The 16,287-nt window shown below is 43.0% G+C and overlaps 7 protein-coding genes across 7 annotated transcripts; 3 read left to right on the top strand and 4 right to left on the bottom strand.

The window, feature by feature from the left end:
* Nucleotides 1-1,262: 1,262 nt before the first annotated feature.
* On the bottom strand, nt 1,263-2,529 carry BDB00DRAFT_787979 (uncharacterized protein; the record flags this gene model as incomplete). The annotated part of the gene is made up of 6 exons (XM_053120747.1): nt 1,263-1,318; nt 1,440-1,650; nt 1,675-1,869; nt 1,960-2,082; nt 2,160-2,289; nt 2,507-2,529. The coding sequence occupies 6 exons, from the start codon at nt 2,527-2,529 to the stop codon at nt 1,263-1,265; spliced, it is 738 nt and encodes a 245-aa protein (XP_052979759.1).
* A 1,435-nt stretch (nt 2,530-3,964) lies between these two features.
* On the top strand, nt 3,965-4,617 carry BDB00DRAFT_883131 (uncharacterized protein; the record flags this gene model as incomplete). The annotated part of the gene is made up of 3 exons (XM_053128209.1): nt 3,965-4,070; nt 4,239-4,463; nt 4,562-4,617. 3 exons carry the CDS (start codon nt 3,965-3,967, stop codon nt 4,615-4,617), a joined length of 387 nt encoding a protein of 128 aa, XP_052979758.1.
* A 163-nt stretch (nt 4,618-4,780) lies between these two features.
* Nucleotides 4,781-8,068, bottom strand: BDB00DRAFT_373773 (uncharacterized protein). The gene is made up of 10 exons (XM_053117121.1): nt 7,702-8,068; nt 7,504-7,627; nt 7,293-7,423; nt 7,201-7,214; nt 6,596-7,070; nt 6,425-6,511; nt 6,232-6,347; nt 5,820-6,149; nt 5,551-5,747; nt 4,781-5,475 (listed from the first exon to the last, which is right to left on the bottom strand). Exons 1-10 carry the CDS (start codon nt 7,892-7,894, stop codon nt 5,052-5,054), a joined length of 2,091 nt encoding a protein of 696 aa, XP_052979757.1. The 5' UTR covers nt 7,895-8,068; the 3' UTR covers nt 4,781-5,051.
* A 77-nt stretch (nt 8,069-8,145) lies between these two features.
* Nucleotides 8,146-10,410, bottom strand: BDB00DRAFT_872374 (uncharacterized protein; the record flags this gene model as incomplete). The annotated part of the gene is made up of 4 exons (XM_053126949.1): nt 8,146-9,554; nt 9,624-9,779; nt 9,847-10,093; nt 10,186-10,410. The coding sequence occupies 4 exons, from the start codon at nt 10,408-10,410 to the stop codon at nt 8,146-8,148; spliced, it is 2,037 nt and encodes a 678-aa protein (XP_052979756.1).
* A 932-nt stretch (nt 10,411-11,342) lies between these two features.
* Nucleotides 11,343-12,150, top strand: BDB00DRAFT_823259 (uncharacterized protein; the record flags this gene model as incomplete). The annotated part of the gene is made up of 2 exons (XM_053123530.1): nt 11,343-11,708; nt 11,792-12,150. Coding segments are annotated over exons 1-2 (361 nt in total), but the record flags the coding sequence as incomplete, so codon positions are not given.
* Nucleotides 12,151-13,686, top strand: BDB00DRAFT_823256 (uncharacterized protein). The gene has a single exon (XM_053123529.1). It carries the CDS (start codon nt 12,457-12,459, stop codon nt 13,390-13,392), a length of 936 nt encoding a protein of 311 aa, XP_052979754.1. The 5' UTR covers nt 12,151-12,456; the 3' UTR covers nt 13,393-13,686.
* A 1,027-nt stretch (nt 13,687-14,713) lies between these two features.
* BDB00DRAFT_823252 (uncharacterized protein) lies at nt 14,714-16,202 on the bottom strand. The gene is made up of 4 exons (XM_053123528.1): nt 16,069-16,202; nt 15,787-15,989; nt 15,637-15,694; nt 14,714-15,548 (listed from the first exon to the last, which is right to left on the bottom strand). Exons 1-4 carry the CDS (start codon nt 16,117-16,119, stop codon nt 15,066-15,068), a joined length of 795 nt encoding a protein of 264 aa, XP_052979753.1. The 5' UTR covers nt 16,120-16,202; the 3' UTR covers nt 14,714-15,065.
* Nucleotides 16,203-16,287: the final 85 nt, after the last annotated feature.

The following is a 16,287-nucleotide window of genomic DNA, read 5'->3' as shown; positions in this document are numbered from 1 at the left end:
CACGTCAAGCACAAGTGTGGATCGAGGGTCACAAGGATTGGATACACTTGCTTACAAGTATCGTGTTGAAGCATAGGCCATCTGTATACAAAATGGTACAACAACATGCAACACCATGTGAATACGCTTGTAATATTCTTTGTTTTTGTTACACACGCATATGTACCGGAATAGGTCGGCTGTTCTCATTTCGCAGCCCACAATAGTTTGACATAGAGCAAGTATCCAAAAGCTTAATCCTGTCATGCAAAGGCCGTTTGTGATGATCAATGGTAATAGTGCACTTGCATTCTGCTGGCTAGTTGTTATTGTTGCGAACACAGTAAGACATAGAATCAAGGACGTGAAAGACTGGCGTGGATTATCCCAGTAAACGATCTGTTTTGCAGTTTCTAATAGAGAATACAAACCGAAGTGTTGTTGTTTTCATGTGTGCATGTGTGAGACAACATAAACTTTCTCTATTTGTCTTTCTTTCTTTGCCCCCAAAGAGCCTTTTTTGTTGTTCTTTCTCCCTTACCCGTGACCTTGGATGGCGAGAAACCTAATAATGACGATGATGGTGATGATAGTGGCGGTGGCGGTACTGATATGGTCGTCTTTGGCGGCATATTATCGAGAGTACGGGTAGCTTTAGATGCAGTAGTAGTGGTGGAGGTTTCGCTGCTCTTGAATAGCTCAATACCGACGAAAACTGGAAGTGGATGCCATGACAAGGTATTGCGGCGTCGTCTTGTTGTAGCTTGTGTTGATGCTGATGGTGGCGATAGTTCACGTGTCTCTTTTTCGAATGACGCTAGCGAATCAGGGGGCGTTGGCGGACATGGGACGCATGCTTGTGTTGTGATGTTCCATAATGACTTGGACCAAATCGCAGATGTTGCGGCGTTTACGGCCGCTGGTCGGCCCATGAGTATGCTATTGCGAACAATTGCTTTGCGTGGCGGTGGCATAATTCGCGGGTCATTACTATTGATAAAGTTGCTTTTAAACGCAGACAGATCGCCTTTGGATAATCGTTCCAACGGCGATGCTACGCTGTTATTCCTTTTTGGTCTTCTTGGGGTTACATCCGGATGTGAAAACGTCGGTACATGTTCAAGCATGGTAATATTAAAAAAAAATCTGATCCAGGCAGAGTAAATAAGAAAAAGAAGAATCGTTCCAAAAACATAGAGTCGAATGTAATATACGAGAGTGAATGGGAAAAAACTTTGGGTATTATAAAGAAAAAGTGCCCTTCGGCTCATTATTTATTATATTCAATTTGTATCGATCGACCTGAATAATTTCTGCATTTCGAATAGTGCAAGCTTGGCTATTGGTGAGAGTGAGAGTGAGAAAAAACAAAGGAGATTAGTTGGGTATCAGTGTCGGATCAGCAATGGGCAATGTTTGTTATTTTTTTCTCTCTATTTCTTCATGTTGATGAAACTTACGAATAGCCACATTCATGTCTAGAATCGATCGCGCCATCGCTTCAATTTGTCCAAATTGATCCGTTTGAAAATACACCATCAGGAGCATGGGCATTTCCGATACGCCCGTTTGTAACAGTTGGGAAAGAACACCTGCTAATGTTCGCTTTTCCACATCCATCCCCCCGTTATTCATCTGATATTTAGGCATATTTTTTCCCACCTTCCGGCTCTATTTGTTTGTTGTGTATTTTACCTGTAAGCGAATCGCATGTTCTGACGATAGTAATATCAGACTCAATAATAACTTGACGATGCGTTCGGTTTTGGTCGTTTGTAAAAGTTCCAAGCACTTGCCAATCTCCACGTCGTTTAGCTTGATCCCCATATATCCAACTAATCCAGCCAATGCCCGAATAGCCATTGCCAGTTGTACAGTGTTGTCTTCAATCTATATTGAACGCCGAGGTTGTTTAGCATAACATCATCCAACGAGTCTCATCACTCGCCCATGGAAAGGAGCAATTGTTAATATTTTTACCCTGGATCGCTCGATCTCTGCAAACATCCGTCCTTTGACCTTCATGAAATGCGAGATACTGTTGGCAGATTGAATCATAAACCAAGAAGGTGAGTCGTGAAAAACACCGTTTAGGAATACAATCTTGATATTTTTGGAGTTATTAGAGTCATAAATTGAATAAAGCTCATATGAAAGCATAACACGTAATCTTCGCTTACCTCATCACTGCAGAACGTTACAGTAATGCGAACAATAAGCTCTGGAAGTATTTCTCGTTCTAATAAATGGTATCGAATACGCATTGCGCATTGATGTGGATTTTCTTCAATGACGGTATATAGCATTTCACTAGAGTAAAAAGGTATGTGGAATGGTTAAAAACCTTCACTAGCATAGTGCATAGTCAAAAGTTAGTCGAAAATTACCTAATATGTAACAGATGCCTTGATACCAAACGGCCAGCGCTCAGTAAAAGGCGATTTACAGTCTAATATGAATAATGGAGAGCAAATGAGATCAATCAATTCTAATGGAAAAGCCAAGTAAAGCAAACCACCAGTATTACCTCGGAGATATTGATGGGATCATTTTGTACTATGCATCGTATCAGCTCGCATCGTGTTGTAAGATACACGAAACCTTCTACTACATTCTACAATGAAAATTCAGTCAAAATCTAAAAAATAAAATAGGCTACAAAACCTTCACTATACATTTAAACATTAAACCCTAATCCAAAAAAAAGTGTATACCTGGAGAGATCCTTGCCGTTGGTTGAACCGATCCCCTTCTTCTAAATCATCAAACCATTCTAGCATGTAAACGATATCTGCCGCATGTTCTTGGATCCATCCATTGCTGGCCAATAAGCTGACAGCAGACTTTATTTGCCGGCCCGCTTGATCTTGGTTTCGGCATTTGGCGACAGTGAATTGAATATAATAGAACTCGCGCAACAGGTCGCTTTGGTTATTATTATACGCGTTGTTAGTGTTAGGGGAAATATATAATTGCATGAAGATTTTCTAACTCACACATACTCACAGCTTCCAGCGATTGTCACCTAGATCTTGATGTATTGACCGGTATTGTACCTTAATAATATTCGTGCACAACGTTTATTCTCTGTTTGATCAATTTGAGACAAACAATAGCGATTAAAAAAGGACTTTTTAGTACTGAATAATTTACTAACATGTGCCTCGTCAAGACCAATTTTGAATACTGCGTTTTTGAATTGAGAAAAGAATTTAGCAACAGTTGTTTCAATCGTGTCATCGATCTCCATTCTACTAGTAGGTTGTCGAGAAAAAGAAAGTAAGAAAATGTATAATTCAACTCCAGCCAACAAGACCAGCGCATGCAACTTCTTTGAGTCGTTTGGAGATTATACTACTGATCAGAGTCAAATTCTATACGGATCGTATTGCTACGGTTTATAAGCGCACATCTTATTCTTTTTTCCAGCCGCGTGATATAATCACGATAGTCTTGCTTTACAAAAGGAAAATCAAAGTGAGTCTGTCTGTCTTTGCGCGACGACGTTCTAGGCGGCATTGAATGGTGGTATGATTCATCCAAAATGCTGTGTATATCAGTGGTATCCCTAACAGCGACATTCGCCAAAGCAACGACCTGATTATTTTCCATAGTAACTACACTTTGGCACTACGATCTCTACAGCGGGATACAAGAAACCACCACATCTTGAAATCTCGTCAGCTACTGTGAGAAAAATAGAATATCAAAAATAAAAGTATGCTACTTACAGCTGAAGTCTATGTACGAATATCCGTTTTTTTATCTATCGCTATTATCAACACAAAGACTTATACTATCAAGGTACATAGCTCATTAATAGTAACAGAACTCAATTTCATGTCATGCTGTCTTTTCTACCGCGCGCCTGGGAGTTTCCAAAAATGGCAAACAGTAAAACGTCACACGTTTCGACTTCTTGACTTAGTGCAGCTGGAGGCCATTTTAATTTTTCGCCTTACGCACCGCACTACACACACACAAAATGTCAACGATCGGCGTACCCATCAAACTTCTCCATGAAGCCCAGGGTCACATTATTACACTCGAACTGAAGACTGGTCAATTGTACCGTGGTAAACTCTTGGCTGGTAAGTCTTTACACGCTCACAATAGTCGCAAAAAAAACGTTTCTTTTTTTTTTCCAAATATACATGGTCATCTATTTGACTTGGAAATTTGCAAGATCTAATAATGAAAGAATATAATACACGTTGAAAAATACTACTGATAATTAATTTACTTTGGTTTGTATTTAGCCGAAGATAACATGAACATTCAGTTGAGAGAAATCACAGTGACGGCACGAGACGGACGTGTTTCGCAGTTGGATCAAGTATATATTCGTGGATCGACTGTTCGTTTCTTCATTGTACCCGACATGTTGAAGAATGCGCCCATGTTTAAGCAAGTGGGTCCCGGTGCACTTAAGGGACGTGGTATTGGTCTTGGACGAGGGCGCGCAACTGTTGCACGCGCGCAGGGTAAGGAATCCACACCTTTTTATGTTACTGATATTATAGCCATTTAAATGTTACAATGAAACATGAAGCTCACGAATACGTATTCTTTGAAATATTAGCTCGAGGCAGAGGTCGTGGTGGTTTCCGTGGACGGGGCCCACCTATCCGCCGTTAAAAAATCAAGCACAACAAAAACAACAACACTAAAACTTTGATTTTATTCTCGCGCTGTTACGACTCTCTTTTATCTCTCCTTCTCTCTCTCTCTCTCTGTCTTGCATATTCGTATGTGACAATATGTATTTCATCAAAGTCAAAGAAATCCCAGGTCAAAAGCGTGTGTGTATCTCTTTTTTCCCTTTCAAATTTATATACATAAAAGAAAACAAAAGAATGGCGAATCTCTGCGTTTTTTAAACTGCCAAATGCATATTGTTACTTAAAAAATCTTTGTGTTCTTTCAAAAAGAAGAGAAGGAGAATGGATTGCACTAGAAGGAAAGGAACAAAGAGAAGGGAATCGTGTAGGGAGAGGGAGTTATGGGGTAAGCGGCGGGTTATATAGTATGCTTCTATCTATAAGATCGTTTAACAGTAGACATCTTTCTTTTTACAGTCTGACTTCACCAGCCTGGACTCGAGCGTGATCCTCGAGAGTATAACGGACATAGGTGTCGCCCTGCAACCAAAAGACAGGGTCCGATTCTGGAATCTTTTCGAGCTCGATGCCCTGGTTTCTAAATTCGACCTTTTGTTGCTTGAACGTGCCCGTCAATTCCATGGCAGGTACAAACCGGATAAATACAGGGATAGCGTAGCGAGGCAACTTTTGGCGCAAGTAAGCGTGGAGGTTTTTGAAATCCAAAGTTTCGCCCTCCTTGACGACAACAGCGGCCATACCGGCACGGCCATCATGATTGGGCACAACCGCACCGTAGACATTGACCTCAGCAAAAGCCGGGTACAAACCGATGGCGTTGGCGACTTCTGTAGTTGCTACATTTTCAGACTTCCATCTGAACGTATCGCCAATTCTGTGAAAGATCATCCAGAAAAATGTGTAAAACAGATAGAAGCCTCAAAGATATATGGTTTGTTTGTTTTTTTACCTGTCTCCAAAGAAGAAAAATCCGTCGCGATCCATCTGCAGCAGGTCGCCACTACGGAAGTAAGCATCACCCTTTTGCAAAACATTGCGCAAAATCTTTTTCTCGGTAGCCTTTTCGTTCTTGTAGTAGCCGTCGAATGTAAGGGCGTCCGAGTTATCAATACGCACCAACAATTCACCAGGCTCACCGTAGCCACTCTGTATAATTGCGAGATAGGTAAGGATTTTTGGATAAATGACCATAGAATTTAAATTGCAAGGGTTACTCACCAAAACACATAATCCATCAGGACCACGGAGAGCCTCTTCAGTGATAGGATCGATCTTGACAAGTTTGATTTCGCGACGGATGCCACGGAAGAGAGGGCCACGGTGACCCACCGAGCCAGCGCCGAGGACACCCTTGTTGACATTGAACAGCGTTGTGGGTGCTTCAGTAGCAGCATAGAACTCGCAAATTTCGGGAATACGGAATCTGTTTCTAAAGCGATTCCATACATCAGGACGCATGCCGTTGCCATAGACGAGACGTACATTATGGTTACGCTCTTGAGGATGCTTAGGTTGGCTCAACAAGTATCGACAGAACTCGCCAATATACTAGATAATACAGCAACCGATTTAATACATTGCTCTAATTTTTCAAACCATAGACAAACAGACAATGCAAATAATGACTTACTGTAAACACTGTGACCTTGTACTTGGCACAGTCATCCCAGAAACGGCTTGCAGAGAATTTTCGTCCCAAGACAATTGTAGCACCAGCCTGTAATGCAACTGCACTTGATACAATAACTGACATAGGATATGCAAGAAGTCAGTAACCTATGGTCATCATCCGTATGCCAACTTTAATGGTTCTTAACGCTTACTACCAGAGCTATGATACAAGGGCAAGACACAATAGACGCGATCTTCGGGTTTGACGCCAGTAACACCCGAATACATCATAGCACCAACTAGTATATATATAATACCCCCAATTAGTAAATCCTTTCTTAGCTTTCTTTCTACCAGTGCCAATATGACAAGATCAAACTTACAGTTGACACGAGCGTGCTGACTAAGAGCAGCCTTGGGCAAACCAGTGGTACCACTGGTATAAATCAACATGGCCGGATCCGAGTTACTAACACCACTCAACAACTTTTCATCCGTATCCTTGACGCTATACTTGGCCAGAACACTAGGCGTCAAGGTCGGAGCAATGGAGAGTGAGGGTAATTCATCGTTTTCGGTAGCCTCGCCATACGAATATAACGCAACGCCTTCAACCTTTAAGCGATCGGCAATCGTACCAACGGCCTCTGCGTATTTTGGATCAAACACAAACAGCTTGGAGTTGGCAACATTAATACAGTGAAACAAGGAATCTTCAGCAAGGTTCGTGTTGATAAGTGCAGGTGTAGCGCCAATCTTTAAGATGGCCAACCAAGTAATGTAAAACGTTGGGTGGTTTTGGAGCATCATGCAGACGATCTCGCCTTTTTTCACATTTTGAGCCAAGAGCCAGTGGGCCTATTGTATAATAATAGTGTGTGGATATACGTCGTGATGAGTATTTGAATGTGTGTGGGTGTTTCGGTTCGGTCGAGTTCGTCTTGTTGCGAGAGGGGAGGTTATTTGATTTTGGTAAATTAAATCTTACCAAACGGTTGGATGCTGAATGCGGGAAAGAGTAAGTGAGCCTTTTCTCGAGTGGTTACACAAAAGCACACAGACACAAAATTAAAAGTGTACCTATTTCAAGTTGACGGAAAGTATATGCTTTGCCTTCAAAAATAACAAATACTCGCTGAGGATGTTCCTTAGCCTTGGCCTTGAAACGATAGTACAGATGCATCTTGTCTTGCCATGTCCACAGTCGATGACTAAATTATGATAGTAATATTGAGCAAAACTGCGTGTGTTGAGGTTATGCATATGCAAAAGGCCGGGTTTAGATAGGTACTAGATTTGAGAGGCGGCGCCGGCACGGATCTGGTGGAGATCTCTGCTCAATAAAAGTCGTGCGTCCAGGTACATGCTACCAAGGAGACCGCCAAGGCCGGCACTGGCAACTGTCAAAAGGGAATCTTGAAAAGAATAATTGGGCTTTTTTTTTAGCGAGAATGATTGCACAGAAAGGGCTGGGGCTGTCGTGTGGTACCTGGATCCATTGTGCTGCTGCTGTTGTTGTTGTTCTTGTTATTCAGGTATATAAAAGAAAGTGAGAGGAGTGTGGAAAGAAAAGAGAAAGAGAAGCCGAAAAGAGATGGGGTGGCGTTTTTACTCGAGAAGCGAGTCGGGATTTCGTTGTCTGCTGGCTGGTCATTTAAGACCTTGGGCCCTTTATAAATCATTATGGGAAGAGGGCCAAGCGATTCACATGCCACTCCGACGGGGTTAAGGCTGACTACTGCCGTAATATGAAATATTAGGTGACGATATGCTGTATCGCTGTGGTTGTCCTTATGTAAGTTTAATGCGTCCAAATTTGGTGCGGAGAAGATGACACTTAATGATGCTTAAAAGAGAAAACAGATGTTTGGGGGGGGGGGGGTGGGGAGAAATTACCAACTAACTAATACTATATTACTATTCTTTTTACGTCCTAGTGCACCGGCTGTGCTGTCGTCGTTCCCGTCGTTCCTCTTGCTCTGCTTCTTGTTGCGTCATTCTTCTTCTTCATCTTCATCGCATAACTCTCATTCACCCAATCTCTAATCTGTTCGATTAAAACACGATGCCGTTCATTCGTCGAATGCAACGACACATCTTGTTGCTTGTTTACGACTGCTGCTGTTGCTGTACCTTGCTGCATTCGTCGTTGCTGTACTCGGTTCGGTGGAGATTGCGGCCGTTGTCGTGAATGCTGCTGACCAATGCTGCTGCTACTGCTGCTACCAGGGTATAAACCGTTGACACTGCTACTGCTCGGCTTGTTTGACTTGATATCCAGCGTCGACAAGTCGCTTGCTAACAAGTCCATAACCTCTCTGCTCTTTTTCTTCTTTTCGTCGTCTTGCTGTTTCTTCACCTTCTTGGTTTGTTCGTCGTCGTCGTTGTCATCATCCTTTTGAGCCTCCTTGTCTCGCGATTCATCTTCTTTCTTCTTTGCTGCTTCTTCCTTGGCCATGCGCTGGACAGGCTCGCCAACACTGGTAAATACATTGAACAGCGTTGCCATCTGCTTCTTGTTTTCTGTGGAGACCCGATTGGCCTTGGTCGGCTTGACGCCGTCCTCCTTCTTCTTCAGTCCACGCTTCTCGTCGCTATTACCACTGGTAAAGTTCATGGCGGTATGCACGTTTGGTGCAAAGTGTTGGGCAGTGATATCGGGCATTGTGGTGTAATGATGGCGTAGACCCGTCATGCCCGCTAATGGATCTTGTTGTGGTTGTACCGGTACTACCTGGGGCGCTGCGGTCTCCATCGTCGCTGCTGGTGCTGCTGGGTACCCGAACTGCAGATCAAATTGCTGCTGTTGTTGTTGTTGTTGTTGTGGGTCGTAGTAACCCATCATGTTGGTATCCATTGCAGTAGTGGTGGATGGTATTACAGGATGCGATCGGACATACATATCCTGTTCTGCTGCTGCTTGTTGAGCCGCTTGTGGATACAGCATGCCCATGTCTTGCGGCTGGTCGTTAAACGATTGAAGCATGATGTCGGTGGTGGTGGGCGGTGGGGTGGTATAGCACGACGACGGTGCTGGTGTCTCGTAGTAGGAATAGTTGTTTTGATACAGGCATTGTTCTTCTTGTTGGAACATTTTATGGTCCACCGGAGGCGGCGTCACTTGATGGTGCGGATGGGGCTGATGTTGTAAATGTTGATGATGATGTTGTTGTTGTTGTTGTTGCTGGTCCGGCGGAATGCTGCCAGAAAGTCGTGCGAGCCATGCATTGATGTCTGCCAGCTGTTGGTCATTCATAATATCCAGATTCATGTTTTGCGGACTGATGGTGGCATTGTTACCACCCATCATGTTCTCGAGCATGGACAATCGATTCGCAATATCTATAGATAGCGTGCATATAAGCCTTTTTATTTCCTGCAATATCATGTTTCAAAACAAAGCAACTTTACCCTGATTGTACTCGGCCTTCATGTTAGGCTCATCAGGGATCAGGCCCGCAATCAGTTGATACTGGTCTGCGCCGTCAAAGCCAGTCTGTTTCATGTGGGGAGGAGCAGCAAAATTGTCGCAGGCATCGGTGATTGGCGATGGATGCATCCAGCTATCTGTGTGGATGGTTTAACGTACAGTCGATGAAACACAAAAATTGCCCTCTTTGTCTTTATAGGTTACCTTCAGAATAAGTGCTTTGTGGTGGCGAGATGGGTGTGTTGCGTGAAGGAGGTGAAGGATGTTGCAGGTGGGGTTCGGTCGAAGAAGAAGAAGAAGAAGCTGGTGATAATGCAATATCGGGCGGTGTCATTGGATGCTGCTGTTCTTGTCGTGCTTGGTTACTTCGTAACGAAGAAACATGCTCTTCACTATGGATTTTTTCATGCTTCTTCAAATCTTGAGGCCGTTTAAACGACTTGTTGCAAAACTAAACAGTTATATTAAAAAAAAAAGAAGGTTCAGCAATACTGCACCAGTCTAGTACTTCCACGTACCCCGCAATGATAGGCAGAAGCTTACACTACAATGGTGTGGTTTGAGAGGAACGTGAACTCGTAGATGGCTAGTAATGTGGTCTCGTTTGATTACGGAGACATCGCAATTCTCCCAGTGACAAGTCAAGCAAAGGTTGCCAGTGGATTTTCGACCAACATGGTCGTTCGTAAGGTGACTGTACAAGAGCTCAGGGTCCGAGAAGCCTTTGTTGCAATTTTGCCAGCGACAATACAAAACTTCAGTGTCCATTGTGTGCGTCAAAAGAAAGTAGAGAGAAAGAGAAAGAGAGGGTAAAGAGCAAAGGTTGGAAAAGGGGGTGCAGTTGCAAGAATAAAAATGATATTTCTTCGTCCGTCGCAGCAGCAAAGCTACTAAAAAGTAAAGAGAGAGAGAGAGAGAAGAGGTCTCCTTCCCTCCGCCCTCCTAATATAAGCTTAGTGTGTCTGCCCCACAGCACGTGACGGAAATGCAAATCCGTTTCTTGGCACCGCTTCTTCTAAAATAGATGGGTGCGGACTGACGGGATGAAAATGGCAACAGACAAAAAGAGTGGCCGGTCTGCTGTCCGGAATTGCCGTTTGTGTGCATTGTGTATGTATGCAGTTATCATTGTGTTGCCGTTGCTTTTGTGTTTCCCGTGGATCTCTAAGCTGCTCTTCTTCAAAACTAAGTAAACCATCCACCTACGTAGTAGACCGGGAGATTGGTAGCATTTCGCTTCTTCTTCTTCTTCTTCTTCACAGACAACAGTTATAAGTATCTGATCCCTTTAAAAAACGACCTTGAGGAACGTTTCTCACGGATACACCACTTGTCAAGCTGAGCAAGTTTCCTGTTGCAGACGGTTCTTGCTCTCGGTTACGAAAGTCCGGGTACAGTATATGTACTAAAAGACAGTAAAGATATGTATGCCTAGTAAGCGGGTACATGAAGCTTTCTACCTACCCACAGAGAGATGAAGGGCGATGACTTTTGAATGTGTGGCGAGAAAGAAAGAGCGAGAGAGAGAGAAAGAGAGAAGAGATATAAAGGACGCGGGACAGGTGCTACATCAGGAAGGGCTCCAGAAGTGAATTGTGCTGGAAAGGGAGAAATCACTGTTGCCCCCTCTCCCTGAAATCGATCCTTGCCCAATTTGGTAAAATGATGGAAAGCTGGGCAAGCGCCACTGCTGTGCTATGCGCTTATGATGACAACATCACCGTTGTGGGAAATGCTAACAGTTGCTTTTGCACCACACTATTCATCCGTTGTACGCGTTGTGCGCACCGAAAAACTAGAAGCCGACCACTTGCTTTTGAGTACTACGCCAGCTCCTCGCAAGTTTTAATGGCAACTCCAATGTCTGATCTTGCGGATGCAAGATTTCGTTTTTGTGTCTTCTACCGTCAATGTTTCCTCTCTCCAAACTGTCTCCTTCTTTTTGATTTGTTCATATCCGGGGTTCTGGATCGTCGAGGAGATGTGGTGTTGGTGCTGGTGCTGATCATGATGTTACTGATGCTGTTACAGTGGCACTGCTGCTTGTTCCCGTCGTGCTGGTTGATGTACGCTTAATGTTGGCATTTGCACGTTCGACGGATTTGCGTTTCATACCGCTGTGTGCTAAAGTGAATAAATACCTGTGTAGGAAAATACCACGCTGGCCGCCGAGCTTAGCGATGTTTCTCGCAAAAGAAACCAATGGAGTGGCTACAGCCTCGTCATACTTCTCGCTTGAAACCGAACGACAGCAACATCGGCAACAGCGACGCAACGGAACTCAGCGCGTAAGCTAACGATAGTATGAGATAGCATAGTTCGTCAAGGGGTTGCAAGAGTGTCAAGTTCCAAGACGCATGGCTGATTTTGGTGCGACATTTAAAAGTGGAAATGAGGGAGGGGGGCGATGTGAGGAAATAGCATCCACTTTCACACTGTGCTATAGGTATTTGAAAAAGGAACAGTCAAATGGAAATTTGTCCCAAATTGCAGAGCAAATCCCTCAGGGGCAAACAATTAAGTATTTCCTTTTCGCTCTTTTCTTCCCTTTTTCCTTTTCCTTTCCCTCTGCTATCCTTTGTTCTTTTTATTTTTCATCAATCATCGTCATTAAAAATAAACTCATCTATCATTGATCCCAAAAGGAAGCCACCCGTACGTACAGACCTTAGAATAGCTGGGAGGGTGCATGGTGACGAATCATACAAGAGATGCTTAGTGTGTGTATGTGTATGTATATGCGTAAAGACCAGACAACAGCCCTTTTCTCTTTCTCTCTCTCTACTCTTTCCCCTGGTATCCTCTTTACATGACATGATGTCTTTAATCAGCACACAGCTACAACAACTCCTGTTCTTCCAGCTGTTGCCGAGGATGTCCCTGCTCTTGCTCTTACTTCAGTCTCCAACTACAACACATGCTGCCCCACTGCTAGCAAAACGCGGCGAAACCGGCCAAGGACAATCTCAACCCTTCTGGATCTCGGTTGTGGCCGTCGTTTCCATATTGGTTGCCGTCATCATGGGTGTCCTCGTGGTCTATTGCTGCATCCGATCCAGAAAACAGCAACGACGGCGGCAACAGAAACAGCAACAGCAACAGCAGCAGCAGCAGCAGCAGCAGCAAACCTGTGGTAGTACGAAATCAAAGAATCGACAAGACGACGAAGACGAACTTTTGTCTAAAGACAACAGCCAGCAACCTATGATGATGCATGCCAGCAGCAGTACTACTTCCCCCGGCAGGACCGGCAATGATAATGGCGGTAACAATTCCTCTGTTGTTATTGTTCGTGAAACCTCTGATGCTGAACTCGAGTCGTCCAAACGAAATCGGTTGTCGGCCTTGTTCTTTGGTCAGCCACCTTCCCTAAGTTCCCAACTACAACAACCTCGAACACTTACAGCGCCTAACGAAAAGGTCGAGCTATCTGCACAAGATGATCATCATCATCTACATCGCATATACATCGAGGAAAAAGAACGGTTACAACTGCAGCAACAAGGAGAAGCAGGCGCAGGAGGAAAACAGTCGGCTAGAAAAAAGATAAAGAAAAAGAACAGCAGTAATATCATGGGAGGCACTTGGACGTCGGCAGCTTTTGCCTCGCTCGGTCGAAAATCGGTAGCGTCGGTGCAATGGGTCGGATTCCGTGGATCAATGGACCGTCAACCGCAACAAAACAGTGGTTTGTTTGTCGTAAACAATGACGATCAGCATCATACCCAACATCAACAGCACCAGTACTAAATACCTCTCGATAAACGCATCAATACAAATCACCTTCAAACAGCAGACACAGACTAATCATCCTATCCTACATTCTACTTCATGCACATGCACACACACACACAACAACCATACTTACGATCATTCCGCACATCAACCATATCCCAAAAGACAGTCGAGTCTATAGTACATAATCTCCTACTTCTTCTTCTTCTTCTTCTTCTTCGTAGTAATAGTAATAAAAATTTGTTCTTTATTCGTATACATTATCTTCCTTGATATCTTCAAATATAACCTCCATGTAATCATTTTCCGTGTACACCGTGCATACATGACAATACATAAAACATAATGAAATTAAAGTTACCACTATACAATCCTAGGCTATCATGGTAGTATCAATAGTAAAGGCGATATACATTTATAACAGCTGTATATTGGACAAGGCCAAAAAAAGGAGAACGACGTTGAAAAGAAGGAAAGGCGTAGATGAGGAGCATTTATGTGGAGACTGAGAAAGGGGAAACAATGATCTTTTTTGTTTGCTGACAAGCCAATAGCTGGTACATGCTAACTCTATATAATGTTTGTTCCTCATGTTTAATTATAGCCGAATGGAATTATGTAATCGAGTAATTGGAGGATGGGAGTCAGTGTGAGGGGCACTTGTGTTCTTTTTCTCATGACCTCTTCTTCTATTCTCCTTTTATTTTTTATTTATTTTGCTCTTATCCAGCAGTGAGAGTAATGCATAGTAGAGCAACATTCATATCAATGGTCACATAGCAGCAGTGACATGCCTACATTAAGGTAACATGCTCAAGAAAAGCTGCTATAGCCACTACATACATACAATAGTTAGTGTTTATTTTCCATCTATCACAGGATTTCATATAAGCTAATATGGATTAACAAGTTTTTGATCTTATAAAAATCTACAGACCATCCATCTCTATGATAACAGTATTAATGATCTGTTGTTTCTTGCGGTAGCATGTACGCCAAGTCTTCTTCTCCTTGAGAAATTTTATTAATTTCGTTGTCTTGTATTGATACGTTTGTACATTAGTTAGACTATCAATGATTGACCTGGATCAGTATCACAACTGCAGCAAACAGCGATTTTCTTGTTTTATCAAATAGACAAAAGCAAAATCTATCTTACTATGAAGTGCAAACAAAAGATGGCATGTTGTGCGGTGTGTGTTTTTTTGTTTTTGATGCTTTGCCAAGGCTTCCTCTATCACTACATGCATCTTTTACTGTACATATTCAAAACAGAAATTTATACTGTATGCAAAATACAAACAAACATGATTGCAAGTACTTGTAGTAGTTATCGCCTTTTTCTCATAACATACATATTACAAGCCCACAGGTTATACATATCATACATTTTGTTGTGCGTGCTTTGTATGCCAATGGATGACACCGCACGATAACAAAAGGGAGTAACACAAATTCAATTTAAGCTTTTTTGTTGTTGAGGGTGCATAGTACTACAGAAGCGTGCATACTTTAATGGCATACTACACTATCCACAAACAGAAAACAATTGGATATAATACATAGTGAGGGGGGGAAACAAGCAGAAGAAGGTTGCTTGTATACTGTTGGAGCACAGGATCCTTCTTTTCACGGGCCAGCCGGAGTTATTCTACTAGAGTAAATGACGGTACATACAAAAGTCATCGTCACCGCTCTTCTTCTAATGCTTTGCGTGGAGGAAGTATTGCTTGATGTTGTTGTTGTTTTTCATGATGATGATGATGATGCCTAGTATCTTGCAGTAATAACAGTGATTCCTGTTGCTGGAGCTTTCTCTCTGTATACCGTAATTTTTCATTCAACCGATCCTTTTCCCGCCTTACTTGATCCAACTCTTGCTTTAATCGATGATTTTCCTGTACCAGACGATTGTTTTGCTGGATCCAAATCAACGCTTCATCCATATTCGAGGTGGTCTTCAATGGTATATGTGATGAGTTTGCGTAGGCCCAGGTACTTGGAAATTCTGATGCATAATTTGGCGGGAGCAGAGTGCTTTGTGATCGTTCGTGGCCTCGTGATCTACCGCTATTATTGCTACGACTAATTTTGCCACCACCACCGCCATCGCCGCTGCTATTTGTGTTTCGTTTTGAGGAAGAAGGCGGAGGCGTAGAGACCGTAGGCGTCTATCAGATAATGTTACACAAACAATAACCGATCAGAAAACAGAACCTTTTTTTTAGGGATTTGAAGAAAATACAGCAAAATATTTACTGGCGTTGGATGATGAGCAGGTCGTGCCATAATACTAGGTGGCGGTAAAGGATATGCTCTAATAGGCACCGAAAACGAAAAAGGGAAGGTCAGGATATAGGTACCCGTGAATATCATCTGGTCGTTGAGCCATAGGAACTAATGACTTACTCTTCGTTGAAAGAGGTGGGTGAAGTGGCGATTGTTGATTCCGTTGGAGACGACGCATTAGTAATAGTAGATGGAAAGTCCAAAGCTTTATCATTTCGCCATCGTAGAGATGATGCTGACATTCGTTTGTTTGGCAATGTTATGCTTTGGGTTTGCGTCAGTGGCGTATTCATGCTCCTCCGCTTCTGTTGGTAGTCTTTGAGCTGGATGATGCAGTACCCAAAATTATTTGTTAGTTGCCAGATAGAGAGAACCCTTTTGTAAAATGGGTTCAGCACATACCTTTTTCCGTCCTGCCTCCAAAAGTTCTTGCCGAGGAACTTGCGATGACATGTCAGTAAAGGCATTCACGCTATAGCAGTATACACGAAACGCTAAAAATGAAAGGGCTTACCCCGCCTCGGTTGAGGTTCGAGATTTCTGGAACATAAGCGGGCAATTTTCAAAGTGCGATATAGCTTTAAAAGAAGTGTGATCTACGCTGTGTGTAACCTTTCTAGC

The sequence above is a fragment of the Zychaea mexicana genome (assembly GCF_025766255.1).
Source record: "Zychaea mexicana strain RSA 1403 chromosome Unknown BDB00scaffold_36, whole genome shotgun sequence".
Taxonomy (NCBI): domain Eukaryota; kingdom Fungi; phylum Mucoromycota; class Mucoromycetes; order Mucorales; family Lichtheimiaceae; genus Zychaea; species Zychaea mexicana.
The sequence above is the reverse complement of the archived record's forward strand: the minus strand, read 5'-3'. Positions and strand labels throughout refer to the sequence as shown.

What these genes read in the sequence shown, in the direction of transcription:
- BDB00DRAFT_373773 (XM_053117121.1), bottom strand. Translation starts at nt 7,894, where the DNA reads ATGATTTATAAAGGGCCCAAGGTCTTAAATGACCAGCCAGCAGACAAC. An exon ending in TCAGCACGCTCGTGTCAACT is followed by an intron (nt 6,512 to 6,595) that starts GTAAGTTTGATC and finishes TATATATACTAG; the next exon opens with TTGGTGCTATGATGTATTCG. An exon ending in CTTGTATCATAGCTCTGGTA is followed by an intron (nt 6,348 to 6,424) that starts GTAAGCGTTAAG and finishes ATCCTATGTCAG; the next exon opens with TTATTGTATCAAGTGCAGTT.
- BDB00DRAFT_823256 (XM_053123529.1), top strand. Translation starts at nt 12,457, where the DNA reads ATGATGTCTTTAATCAGCACACAGCTACAACAACTCCTGTTCTTCCAG.
- BDB00DRAFT_823252 (XM_053123528.1), bottom strand. Translation starts at nt 16,119, where the DNA reads ATGTCATCGCAAGTTCCTCGGCAAGAACTTTTGGAGGCAGGACGGAAA. An exon ending in TGGAGGCAGGACGGAAAAAG is followed by an intron (nt 15,990 to 16,068) that starts GTATGTGCTGAA and finishes TGCATCATCCAG; the next exon opens with CTCAAAGACTACCAACAGAA. An exon ending in CTGCTCATCATCCAACGCCA is followed by an intron (nt 15,549 to 15,636) that starts GTAAATATTTTG and finishes ATTATCTGATAG; the next exon opens with ACGCCTACGGTCTCTACGCC.